This window comes from Panthera pardus, unplaced genomic scaffold (genome assembly GCF_024362965.1).
Source record: "Panthera pardus isolate Hobbes unplaced genomic scaffold, ASM2436296v1 HiC_scaffold_27, whole genome shotgun sequence".
Lineage (NCBI taxonomy): Eukaryota > Metazoa > Chordata > Mammalia > Carnivora > Felidae > Panthera > Panthera pardus.
Window position 1 is genome coordinate 3,959,097 of NW_026526843.1, and position 14,531 is coordinate 3,973,627.

General features: G+C 37.7%; 1 protein-coding gene across 1 annotated transcript; it reads left to right on the forward strand.

The window, feature by feature from the left end:
- Positions 1 to 746: 746 nt before the first annotated feature.
- LOC109253703 (olfactory receptor 13H1-like) lies at positions 747 to 12,111 on the forward strand. Its single transcript, XM_053891976.1, has 4 exons — positions 747 to 792; positions 2,674 to 2,860; positions 9,569 to 10,189; positions 12,075 to 12,111. Exons 1-4 carry the CDS (start codon positions 747 to 749, stop codon positions 12,109 to 12,111), a joined length of 891 nt encoding a protein of 296 aa, XP_053747951.1.
- The last annotated feature ends 2,420 nt before the right edge of the window (positions 12,112 to 14,531 follow it).

Here is a 14,531-nt window from a genome sequence, read left to right on the forward strand (position 1 = left end):
ATCATCGTCAACTGAAATACAGAAAGAGTCCTTACACAGGGGGGCAGCTCTAGCTATGGTGCCACCTACGTAGGCAAATCTCCAAGGAATCGGCTGACCCTTGGCAGAGCTCTCTCTCCACTGCCTTACCTTAGTGTTACCGTATCCACTTAGTGATGGCCCACCACGCGTCGTCCTAGTGTTTTCATCTGACTAATATTTACTGAGTGTGTAGTAATGCTCCAAACACTGTGCTAGGCACTGTGGAAACAACTGGGAGCAAGGACACAGTGTCTTCCTTCCTAAAATTAGGCCCCGTGGGGGAGATACAGAAGCAAACAGATAGGTAAAACACCGAAGGATAAGTGTGGGCATAAGAAAAGGGAACCAGAGTTCTACCTGAGGAGTCAGACTATGTTACCTTGAGGTAATGATGTTGACATCAGATTAAACTTTTTGTCAACCATCCAGATATTTAGAATCACCCAGGTGACTGCTGCAGATTTGCTTGGCCTATTATCCCGGCACTTGGTAGCACTGAGGTGAAAATGTTGGATTCCCATGCCATTTAAGGCCATGCCAGGAAGGTAATGAAATATTTTGTTTCCAAAGTTCTAGAGACTTAATTAAGGAGGAAAGCAACTTTAGTGTTAGTAGTCTGGAAATAAACTCCTTCTCTTGGGCATGTTCCTGTAAATACTTCTGAACTCTTTCATGTGAACGGCCTTCTAATTGCCTCTCTGGGACCTAATCCTGGAGGCTTCGAAATGGTTTCCCTTTGCAACTTTGAAACCTTTGATACTGTGTTCCCTGGCAGGTGTGATTCCACCTCTGTCCCTGACCTTTTCTAATAATTGGACTTTGGGAGTGTTCCTCTCCCCATTTAGTAAAGTTGCTGCTGCTTTTGAGTTACATTTGGAATTAACTTCAGGGCTCTGCTAAATGAAAGGAAAGCATATGTGTTCATATATGATACTGTTCATTCAGCCCAAGGATTCTTTCATGTCAACAGAAGAAAGAAACTCCTATAACCCCTCAAGTACCTGTCTGCCAGGACACTTACTACTCTGCACCTCACCTTAAAGACAGCTGTGTCAAAATATTACCCCTCATCTCATCACTCAACTGTGAGTTTCTACAAGCAATAACAGTACTTTCGTTGCCCAGAGCCAATGCCTCGTATGTAGGAGATGTTGTTCAATATTTGGCCAAACTCCAAATTTCCAATGTTGCTTTATTGGTTTCTCAGTACTGTTTTATTGTCACATAAAGCCTGCCATAATTCATTCCCAAAGTCAGCCATGGTGCTATCTTACATAGCAATATTGTTTCATTATTTTGACAGGTGCTAAAATTAGCCTCTAAACTTCTTAACTCAGAGTTAATGTTTTCTAAACATTATATTCATCTCCAGTAATTTTCATAACAGCTAACTTCTAGTCTTATGGATCACTTGCTTCTCCTGGAGGAGAAAGGAATGGTATAATCTGTTCTTTAAATTACCATGCTGGACTGCTCATTAGGCTACAGTCGAATCGAGGGCCAACAAGTATAAATAAAGGATTTTAATAATTCCTTATAAGTTTACCAATAATTTATTATTACAGTTATTCCATTTAGTTTCCATGAAAAGCTTTATGTTAACTTGCTTATTGGAAAAAAATCAAATATTCACCATGATTTTCTATGGACTTTATATTGACCATAAGAAACTAAACATACCTGAAATCATAGAGCTAGAAGAGTCCTGAACAATTGTGTAGTGCCACGGGAAAATGCTTGAGTGGGAAAGCAGTTCACATTTTGTATAGCTGACATCATGACTATGAAAATAGCATAGGAACAGGGAAAGAGCCCAAATTCTGTTAATGGTCACAACTAAACAGTGGAATTCTCTGTGGTTTTGTTCAGTTACCTATGGTTTTCTATGGCTTCCATGTTTTCTCTACTGATTGGAGAAAATGTTGATTAGGAACAAAAATTGTCCATAGTGAGATCCATTTGCTTTATAGAAGAGGAACCTAAAGTTCAGCATGTTCTAGCAAAACCAGGACAAGAAATTTGGCCTCAGCACTTTTAGACTAAGTTGTTCTTTGAATTAAGATTTGAGGAAGATGTGGATTTATTTATAATTTCCAAGCTCTATTGAGATATTACTGACCTACCACATGGTCTAAATTTATGGTCTGCAATTTGATGATTTTATACACTTATATACTGAAAAATGATTACCACTATAGCATTAGCTAACATCTCCCTCGTGTCACCTAATTACCATTTCTTTTTTGCAGTGGGAACATTTAAGATCTTACTCTATTATCAACTTTCAAATATATACATAGTATTATTAACCATAATCACCACACTGTACATTAGGTCCCCAGAACATATTCACCTTATGAGTGGAAATTTGTACCCTTTGACCAACATATCCCCATTTCCCCCACCCACCACCTCCTAGTAACCATGGTTCTACTTTCTGGTTCTATGAGTTTAATTTTTTTTAGGTTCCACATATAAGTGAGATCATAAAGTATTTGTCTTTTTCTGTCTATTCCTGTAGAATTTCATGTTTTAATTAATCTAAACTTTGGGTGAAATAAGAATTCTGTGCATTTTAAAAAATGTAGCTGTCAATCTAAATTCAAGCGGGACATGAACAATGAATATGCCTACTTGGTTTCCTCCTTTTAGACAAAGCAGTCATTTGGACTGATCATCTTGCAGGGATCCCTCGTCCTACTCCTGAGTTTCTCCTCTCAGTCATGGCTCTTACCAAGTGCCTGTTGCCGGCAGTGCCTTTGGTCACCCAGGGAGTCTCATCACCTCTGCTGCAAGAGGAGATTAGACTGTTTTGGCAAATGGTTGTCAATGTGTCCGGGTATGAGTTGGATTCACTGAAAGGACCTGAACTTTTACATGATGGGTGCTAATTCCTGCTAACTGCCATCACCTCATAATTAAATTGGCAGAAATGTCACTCCAGGGGCAGGGCATATGAAAACCAGCAGGCTTAAAAGCAGCCTTCTAGAGAACTCTGAGATTGGGGAGTGTCAGATCAACAGGCTGTTTCTAGGCCTCAGTTCTTGGAGGGATTCAGAGGACACAGGGTATCACGGAGGAGTGCTGTTAGAAGCAGGACACAAGACCTGTGTATGCATAAGGAACCACTGTTTGCAGTGACCTGTGCTGGGTACAGGAATAACAATGGAATAACATTGGGCTGGGTAGTTCCCAATCAGTATAATGCAAAAAGCAAATGCAAGGTGGTGTGCAGGCTAGAGGACATGATTTCAAGAATAATTAGCATCCCATCTACATCAGCAATTGGCAAACTATAGCATGTGGGTCAAAAGCAGTCCAGTTGCAACAGAGACCTACGGCCTACAAAATCTAAAATATCCTTTACATGACTGATTACAAAAAAAAAGGTAACCAGTCCCTGTTTCAGATCATAAAAGAGAAAGGTTGGAAGAAGTAAACCTGAAAGGAAATCAGGACAAAACAGCAGTTAAGGAGACCCCAACCTATTTCTGAAGCTCAGAAATGGAAGAACTTAACAGAGGAGACAAGGGTGGTGGGGGGAAACTGTGCGCTCGGATTAAAATATACATGGACGAGGATATTTCTATAAAGGTGATTCTGAATCATCTAAAATTGAAGCTGGCAAATTACAGCCCAGCCATCAAACTTGGCCCACTACACGTTCTTTTTAATTGTAGTTTTATTGGAAGACAATAACACCCATTTGTTTATATATTTTCTATGGCTGTAGCATTAGTACAAAAACCTTTAATAACAAGCTAAGACATTTAACTCTTCATTTCTCCTCAAGCCCCCTCCTCTTCTGGTCTTTCCCAAAGGGTAAGCTCTGTGAACCAGCATTGAGGGCTCTTTCTCTCCCTTCTAGGTGTACCTAGTGTTGTTCACCTATTCTAGCCACATTTCCAGTATTATCATTTTTATTGCCAGTAATCTGTAAGAGCAAGTGAGAGAAACTTTATCTTCAAGCAATATTTTGGCCTCATTATTACATGTGATATCCCAAATCATGGGTAACGTAGTAGGGTTGAAATTTTAAGACTTAATTTCTACCCAAATTTCTCCTAACATATTGATTAAGGGATTAATGCTATGTTGCAAGGATGTCTCCAGTGACATGCCAAGGACCCTGTTGTGTTCAACACTTTTATCAAATGACTTTGGTAAAAATCCAGAGGGCAAATGTGCCAATTTTTGGGTGATACAAAAAAAGCAAGAAGTACTTAGGTGAAGTTTTGGATACCAGAATTAGCATTCAAAAGGACCTCAGTGGAAGGGAACTCTGGGCCAAACTGAACAAGATGAAGAACTGGTTAGCAAATGGTAAAGCTGAGCCTTGAGGTTAAAAGAAAACCAGTTGTGCAGTCAGTCACAAGAAGTGATATAATTGTTTTGAGAGTAGTTTCTGTGGAAAAATCAAGGTTTAGGGGCCTTACTTCCTTGCTAAACATACTACTAAAAAAAATAACTGGCCATCCTAGGATCACTTAGTATAAGAATGCTGCCACAGTTTGTAGTTTCTCCATGATGGACACTGGTCAATCCATGATTTCAGAAGGGTTTATGGTTCAAAGGACGACTCTTCAAGAGGACACTGGAAAAAAAAATCAGGAGTAGATCTGGGTTTGTAATTGAAAGGTCTTAGAACAAACTATATCATCTGAATTGAGAGAGAAGGACCATGGTTAACTTGGAGAATACATTCTGTGAGGTTGTTATCACTAATGAGTTTCTGCAGTAATCCTAAATCTTACACAGGAATTGAAGAATTTCATGGGACATGAATTAGACTTTCAGTGGTAACACTGAGAACGTCCAGGACAAACCAGGATGATTGGTCACCCTACACTGAGCTTCGCTACACTTACCTCCTATCCAGCAAGTAGTTATACTTGTTTTTGCCTTAGTCTTATTAGCGCTTGCTGTTCCCTCTCCCGTATTCTCTCTTCCCCTAAATTTTCACATAGTTACTTTGTGTCATTTTGGTCCCCACTCAAACATCACTTTCCTCAAAAGCAAATATCCATGATAACAATCTTGTTCCACTGTTCTTTCATATCATCCTCTTTTACTTTCATCTTAACAGTTATTACTATCTGAATTACTTTATTTGTTACTTGTTGTTTTCTGTCTCATCCCCACAGAATAGAAGTTAAATAAGAAGGGAACTCTTGTCTCTTTTGTTCATTGCTACATCCTCAGCAAATAGAACAGAACTGACACACAGTAAGAAATCAATAAATATGTGTTGAATGGATAAACGAATGAATTATTCTGTATGACCACGAAGCCTCGATTGAATCCTCCCATGTACACACCAAAAAGCTCTGAGGAAAAAATACCCACAAGATAAGTAAAATTCAGTTACCTGGTAAACTTTCAGAGTAGGCCACACAGATCAGTATGCTATAGGGATTGGGTCTAGTAGACTCCGGCTATAAGGCAAGAAAGTTGCTGTCAATTAGGCCTTATGAGATTGCTCGATAAGTATTGTCTACACCCAGAAGAGCTGCGTCTGTGCCACTTGCATGCTCTGTGCTGTGTACTTAACATGAAAAAAGTCTGTTTTCATCTTAAATCTCTTGTGATTATCTGTCTCTGGTCAAACTATCATCAGAGACTTTAAGAAATTTGAAATTAAAAGATTCAGAGAAAATGTATCTATGTCCCCACAGCCAACTTCCCTTTTAGAAACATTGGCCATGGAATTTCTTTCCATTATGGACTCCTAAAGTATATGGTTATTTTCTCCCAAGATTCTGGTCCATTCCATCATAATTAAGTCCATAGCATCATTTCCCCTCAATGCTTCTTTAACCTTCTGAGAAATGAAATTGTCACTAAGGCAAATCCCAAATTTATCAGAGGCTCTGCTTTCAGAGGAATGAGACTTCTATCAGATGCCTGGACAGCTGAAGCCTTCCATTCCTACTGTAGCTTGCCTCTAATGCCAGTTCTGTAATCTTCATTAGGGAAGCATCAACCATGTCCTCTGTGAAATATTTCATGGATGGCACAGCAATTTCTCCCAATTTGTATGCTCCTGCAAATGTTCTCCATCTTATTCTCCTTCATATTTTGCAGATTTCCATCCAGGTTTAATATGTTTTTTTAATATTTGGGGGTGAGAAAGTCCCTAGAATAGAATCTTGAGGAATGAGTATCTCACATAGGCAGAACCTTACCATCAACCCTCTATGGAAGGAGTGACCCACAAATGCCCAGTAAGAAGTGACTATCTGGCTGAAAGTCCCCTCTCCTGTCGTCTTTCTACAGTCCTGTCAGTCAACACAATATTTTTTTTTTTTACCAAGAAATTGACAAGTACAAATTCAGGGGAAAAAAGATATTCAGGGCCAGATGGCCCCAAACAGTATCATTAAATGCAATATAAAAATACCTGAATGGAAGAATCCATTTAGTCAAAGTGACATCAAAAGCTTTTATTTCAGCATTTTTCAAGACTTTCCTCTGTGCAAGGAAATGCCAGAGAAAACAGAAGCAACTCAGATATGGTCACTAAATCCAGGGGCTTACAAACTCCAAAATGTACACTCAGCCTTACTTCCATGATATGGGGTCTAAATTCTTCGAGTTAAAAAAAAACTAAATAAAAATAAAACTTTACCTAACCTCTGTGATCCAACAATCATACTTGAAAGAGAACTGGATTGACCAACATAGCGTTATCATTTGCAGAACCCGGCAAACGCAAAAGTTATGCAATCATCCTACGTTGTACATCTTGTTCTCCAAAATTCCTCAATATAAATTCTTCATAGCACTACCTGAACATTTAACTTGCTAGCAGAAAAGAAAATAAATTAATGATGAACTGCTCAGAGAGAATGAAGTTTCTCTTTGAGGAAGACTGGCTGTGGTTCCCCAACACCACTATATTCAGTGACCAAAATCACTGCTATATGGAATGGTCACTGAAATTCTCATAAACCAGATTAGGAGGAAAGTGACCATTATTTTAATGAGCTAAATATAGCAGAAACTTCTTCCTCCTTTGCCTTCTCTCTCTATTTGTATTAGACAAGGATACCTCCTAAATCCCAAAAGTGGAAACTATTCTTCAAGACTGAGGTCATGAATTTAAAACCACCACAAGATTATCCAAATTTCCAAGGTTCCTTCTTGCATTTGAATTGTGCCTTCTTTTAACGCTACTTAAATATTTTTGGTCTGTAAGTACACTATACATTTTTGGCAAACACCAATATTTTAAAAAAATATCTAGATGTATTCAGAAAGGACATCTCCTCAATTTATTTTTCTGTGGCTTGGAACAAAGTAACAGAATTTTGGACACTTCAAGAAGAAATTTCATTTTCATATTTGTGCAGGCAAAGAAAAATTGCATGTCATGAACTGGCATGAACTATATTATTATTATGTATGCTAGACAATGAATTTCTTTATTGTTTTTTGGACACCAACCTTTCATGGTAGCCTCATTACAAGACTTCTCTGTGTAAATAAAAGAAAAATACATTTAACAAGTAGAAATAAATGTGCATGATTCACCAGCACAGTTAACTCAAGATTTTCCAGCCTTATAACCACAACTGATAGGAAGATTTATTACCACAGCTGCTTGTATTAAACTTCTTTTCCTCGCAGTTGAAGGAATCAAATTTCTTCTTGGAGATTAGTCATTTGTGGGGGTGTTGCCAACTGCAAAATGCTTCTGTTATGAATGAGGTGCACTTCTCTGTTGCTGTCCTCCAGCCCTAAGTCAGTGAGTAATTTTCATCTTTTTATGTGTCTTTTCCCGCCTACCATCAGGAACAAATTTTAATGACTTACACAGTCAAACTTTCTTTCGTTGTTACTCAAACCTAAAACTTCAGATGGTATTGTTTCTAATAATGTGATAATATCGCAAGTAAAGGTGGGATGAAATGACATTTTGGCACATGTTTACAAGGATGAAATTCAAGCAGAAGGAAAGGTCTACATGGGATGTGAAAGTGGGAACGGAGCTAACGTATCTTATGTAGCTAATAATTGTGCCTGGCACTGTGCTAGGTTCTCTATAGACATAATCTTATCTAATTCTTAGAACAATCCTGCAAGAAACCAGGTGATATTCCCACTAAATATATAAGGAAACTGACTTTCTCAAGATTGTGCAGCTTATTAGTGGCTGAACCACAATTTAGGCTTAGATTCCACTGACTCCCTCACTTTCTTTCTGTATTTTGACATTCTGCTTTTTGGGTATGAAGAATTACCCAATTATATGCAGCACTAATACAACAATACGATATGGAGAGATTTGATTCTGTGTCTAAATAAGAAAATCCTACAGCCAAAATAGATTTCAATGGGTCATCTGTTTCACTCCCTACTGAAATCTCACAAAACTGACAAGGCTCTGTCTTTTCCTTCCTTCCTCCCTCCCTCCCTCTCTCAGTTCCTTTCTTTCTTTCTTTTTCTTTCTTTATTTCTTTCTTTCTTTCTTTCTTTCACACTTCTGGAAACATGCATTCCAAAATTTGACTTATCTCTCTTCAAAATTTCCAGTAACGATTGTCTTCATAAAATCCTTTTATCTAATACAATCTTCCCATCACCCTTTAAGCTCTTGTTTGTATTATACGGAGATGGTAGTATCTGAACATAGTAAGCTTCTGTCATTGAAGATATATGTCAGAACAATTGAACAAAGAGTGATGTTTTAGTAAATCCACAAGTTGCTTCATTTATTTCATGTCATTTTGGCTGGTGTTGTTTTTCCATTGACTTGAGTGATTTCTTTAGCTACATATACACTTTCTAATTTACCATCCATATGTGGTTTTAATATGACATGTAAGAAGCAAAAAAAAAAAGAGTTGAAAAGCAAATAAGCATTTCAAGCATTCACAATTATATCATTGAGCTTAAAGTTAAAAATTATTTGTTAATCAGTGAGCCAACTTAAATAGAGCTGTCTATAAATGTGCATTTTTGGTGGGGAGATGTAGATACTTGCCTCTTTTTTTTGGTCAAGAATAAAGTCAGTCATCTAGCTATGACCCTTTATGAGAGAAATAATTCTGTTTAACTCAATGTTAATGACGGTCTTACTTGATCAAGTGTAAGTACCTCTAATGGGGATCTAACACAGTCCAAACAACTTAACCTCACAAGGTTCCATAAGATAGGAAAACGAAGAGAACCTGTATTTTCATCATTGGATACTTGAGCAGCTGAGTCTAACTCAGTAAAACAAATGACACATAACAATTAATCTGAAGTCTAGAGCATGAACTCTAACAGGCTACTGAGATGCTATTCCTCTTATTTCCTAATATAGGTTACATTACATTTTCACTTTCCCAGTACTTGAGATGACTAAATGGGCAGTCTAAAGACAGACAATGCCTCTGAGGTGACTGAATTCATCCTCGTTAAATTTTTCCAATAACCTCAAACCCAGGCTCCCTTGTTGGGACTGCTGTTTTTCTACCTGGTCACAATGTTTGGGAATAACTTTATTGTTGTAGTGTGATGGGATTCTCAACTTCATATCCCCATGTATTTTTTTCCTCAGTAATTTATCCTTCCTTGATATCTGTTACTCCACCAGCTGGGAACCATATGTCTTGGCCCAATGCTTCAGGGACTTCCCCATTATTTTCTATACCAGCTGTTATGCCCAGATGACCACATCCCTCTTTCCAGGGATGACAGAATGTCTCTTCCATGCTGTCATGGTTTATGACAGGTTTGTTGCAATCTCCAATCCCCTGCATTACACCACCATTATGAATAATGAAGTTTGCGTACAGTTGGCCTTGGGAACCTGGGCAAGTGCATTCTTAGTAGCAGTCTTACCATTCATTGCAATTCCTGTTTGTTATTATGGACAGAATGCCATCAGCCATTTTACCTGTGAGATCCAGGCCCCGCTGAAGCTCATCTGCTCAGACACTCCTGTCAGTCTGATTCTGGGTCTGGTTATCAGTGTGTTCATATTGACCTTGCCTTTCACTATCATCCTTATTTCCTACTTCCACATTGTGGTTATTGTGCTGAGGATCCATTCTGTAGAGGCCAGCCTCAAATCTTTCTTCACCTGTGGACCTTATCTAACTGTGGTCAACATATTTAATGGTATAGCCATCTACATGTACCTGAAACCTCAAAGAAATCTCAGGAAGAGGACAAATTCGTCTCAATATTTTTTTAAAAATTTTTTTAACGTTTATTTATTTTTGAGACAGAGAGAGACAGAGCATGAACGGGGGAGGGTCAGAGAGAGGGAGACACAGAATCTGAAACAGGCTCCAGGCTCTGAGCTGTCAGCACAGAGCCCGACGCGGGGCTCGAACTCAGGGACCGCGACTTCTCAATATTTTATGGAGCAGTTAGTCCCATGTTAATTCCCCTCACTTACACCCTAAGAAACAAGGGTGTAAGAGGTACACTGAGGAAGTTAGCCAAAGGAAATGAAAAATCCTAATGGCTCTCTTTAAATCTCTTCAATGTGCAGGAAAAACAATGAGAACTCAGTCTGTAAAATTTCAATTTTTTTTTTTAAAACAAACAACAGGGGCAACTGGGTGGCTCAGTTGGTTGAGCGTCCAACTTCGGCTCAGGTCATGATCTCGCAGTCCATGAGTTCGAACCCCGCATCGGGCTCTGTGCTGACAGCTCAGAGCCTGGAGCCTGCTCCGGATTCTGCATCTCCTTCTCTCTCTGCCCCTCCCCCACTCGCGTTGTGTGTGTGTGTCTCTCTCTCCCTCCCTCTCTCTTTCATTCAAACATAAATAAAGATCAAAAAAAATGTTTAAACAAACAACAATAAAAATCTTACTGAACATTCTACTAGGTCCCTACTAGACACACTCATTAACAAGTTTACCATAAATGGTAACATTTTGTCAAGTCACATTGTGACCTAAAGCCATGAACGTGCCCAAAATAGCTCAGAGAGAGAATAATAGTAAGAGATAGGTAAAGGTGGATGCTACAGCTGTAGTAGTCTATCAGGGACAGGTTCTTTTCTGAGGTATAAAGAGCCAGTTTTTTGTGACCAACCATCTTTGTACTTGCCACACAAGGATAAAATTCATATATAGCACACTGATTATACAACCATTGTATATTTTATAGGTGTCTACCCCAATTTGAACCTAATGGACAAATAATCCCTTAATTCCCACATTTTGGTGATAACTTCTCATAGCAAGAAGTATCTTTTGTATGTATAAAGCACTTTATCGTTTAAAAAGTGTTTTTAAATAAATTATTCTAATTTATACTTATAATTTCTTGTTTTAAAATAGTTTGCATGTTATACATATTAATAAATCTTTTCTCAATGAACATTGCTTCTACAAATATTAAATTTCTATCATATAAATCTCTTACAAAAATGTCTAAACTGAAATTGTTATTCTTTTGCCTTCTCCTATTTCTCTGCCTTCTCTTCCATGATGTGCCTTAGCGACCCTCTGGTCATTTCTACTCCCACTTCTCATACACATTCATGAGCTTTAGCATTTCTGTTCTACCCAAACATCTTCAAGTCCAAGATTGTGATTATTTTTCTTTCTTCCCCATTTAATAAGATGCCATATGCACTTTCTATTATTGGCAATTAACATGTATTGTTCACTTTGTATTATGGTAATTTGTTGATTCTTTTTCTCATCTTAACTTTGACTCTGAAATTTTTCTGTCATAGCACATTGAGGAGGTGGTTATGTCTTGTTTCTAAAATTTTCTTTCTTCCCACACTCTTTTCTTAGGTAGATGGTTATCTGGTCACATTATTTTCTACCCTTAGCCTTTCTCTTTACTTTCTGAAGGTTGATCATTGTGGGGTGTGTGTATGTGTGTGTGTGTGTGTGTGTGTGTGTGTGTAATTGATAACCTATACAAAAATTTTAGAATGGTTCCTGGCATATAGTAAGCATTCAATAAGTTGCTATTTTTTGAATAGCAAATTTTTTATAGGTTGCTAAGATATTATTGTGATTTTCTGAAAGTTTCCAAACACTCCTACTGTTTATTTTCCCAAGTCAATCTCCTTTATACATTCTCCACTCCAGAGTGTATGACGAGAAGCCTCAGAACCCCATTTGCTAGTTTTAGAAACACAGTTATATCATATTTCTCTTTGGCTCTTGCTTTTATGGCTTTACTTTTAATCTGTTTAACTCCTATTCCAGTTCCTCTGACCTATGCTTGATATATTTTAAGTAGAGACAGCCCCAAACTTAGGAATGAGTTATGTTCAAAAGTTAACTCATAAGTCATCAGCTTGGAACTCAGAGCACGTTTTCCCCACAGAGACAGAGTAGCTACATTCCAAAGGCAGCTCACCAACACCTATTTAGGTCACCATTCTATCACTAATAATACTAAAAGCCCTGGGACCATTTTTAAAGGGTGTTTATTGGAAGATAGGTTTTGAGTCCACATTTGGATTCTAAAAACACAGGCACTGTTCGATGGTATTACTACTTAAAAAAAAAAAAAAAAGTCTTCCATGAGGATTAGTGCAACCACCCTCATGCCCTGATGAGTGTATGGGGAAATATCTACAAGATGTAAGAGTGGGGCTGAGGGAGCTTCTCTAGAGACTACAAAAGTAATAACTTTCTTCTATGTATGGGTCATGCACAATTCAGAGGGCTACTAGTCCTCCCTTCATTTCTCTTTATGTTATCACTGGTATTGGATGGCTTGCTAACACAATGCCTGGGGCTATTCATTTTACAAACATTTACTAAATGGCTACTGTATGTTAGGGATACAAATCCAGGTAAGTTATTCGCTGCCTTTGAGAGATTCATAATGGAGTTGGGGAGTAAATAAGCACAGTGGAGTGCTGTCGATACTGTGATCCATATTTGTACAGGTTACAAAGTCGAGTTCTAAATAGACAATCAGGAAATATTTAATAGAGGAGATGACACCTTTAGTAGAGTCTTGAGAGAGATGTAGCTTGCCAGTTGGATAAGGGAGGACAATTATGGACGCAACATGAACAAGTACTGAGGTACAAAACCCAGCTTGGTGTACTTCCAGATACTGCCAACAATTTAATTCCCACAGCAGAAGGTGTGGGAAGTGTTTTGGCAATATAGAAAACTCGCGAAGAAAGCAGTAGGCCAGATTATGGAGAGACTGCTATGCTATATTAAGGAGCTAGCACTTTATTTACTCTACAGGTCAACAAATTATGGCCCAAATGGCCAAATCCAGCTCTAGGTTTGCATAGCCCATGAGCTAAGATTGGTTTTTAAATTGTTAAGTGATATAAGAAAAACAATAACAACAACAGCTAAGAAGCCTATTCAACAAAGACTGTGGGCAGCCTGCAAAGTCTAAAATATTTACTCTCTGTCCATTTACAGAAAAAAGTTTGCTGAGCCCTGTTATAGGTGGTGGGAAACCATTAAAGATGTTTAAGCAGATCGGTAACATGTTCAGAATTGTGTTTTTAAAAGCTCACTTTTACAAAAAATGTATAAAATTGATTGAAGAGGTATAAGATTGGACATAGAGTCAACTAGGAGGCTGTTAATAATCTGCGACTTGATGCAGAAATGAACTAAGAATGTAGCAAAAAGGATTTGGAAGAAACTCAGGTCATTGGAGTACCCCTTCCTTTTTCATTTTTACATGCAATTTCATTTACATTCAGTATGCATTTTCTCAGAAGCAGGGTCTTTAGCACAGATATAATAAAGGGTTTCAGGGGTTGGGTGATCTCATCATGAACGTCATTCACTTCTTTTCTAACATTCAAAGAACACATAGAGATATGGAGAGGGTAGGGTCCAAAGTCACATAGTTGTGTTTTATTCATATATGACAACCCCCTTCTCTGATCCAGAATAACTTTGTACGGCATATAAAATTGCATTTTGTTCAAATAAAACATGTTTATTTAAATATAATAAATGTCCTCTGGCTCCTTGCATGATTTCTAAAGTTCACTCCTCACCTGTTACTCCTTTAGACATACTGTTGCATTTCATGAATCATGAATAGTACTACTATGAGCCTCAAATTTTTTTCTATAAAATATTGTTATTCAACATAGTACTGGAAGTCCTACCCACAGCAATCATACATCAAAAAGAAATAAAAGGCATCGAAATCAGTAAAGAAGAAATAAAACTTTCACTATTTGCAGACGACGTGATACTCTATATAGAAAACCCAAAAGATTCCACCAAAAAAACTGCTGGAACTAATAAACAAATTCAGCAAAGTCACAGGATACAAAATCAATCTACAGAAATCTGTTGTATTTCTATACATCAATAATGAAGTAGCAGAAAGACAAATTATGAAAACAATCCCATTTATAACTGTAACAAAAATAATAAGACACCTAGGAATAAACCTAACCAAAGAGGTGAAAGATCTATACTCTGAGAACTATCAAACACTGATGTAAGAAAGTGAAGATGACACAAAGAAATGGAAAGACACGGACTGGAAGAACAAATATTGTTAAAATGTCTACACTACCCAAAGCAATCTACACATTT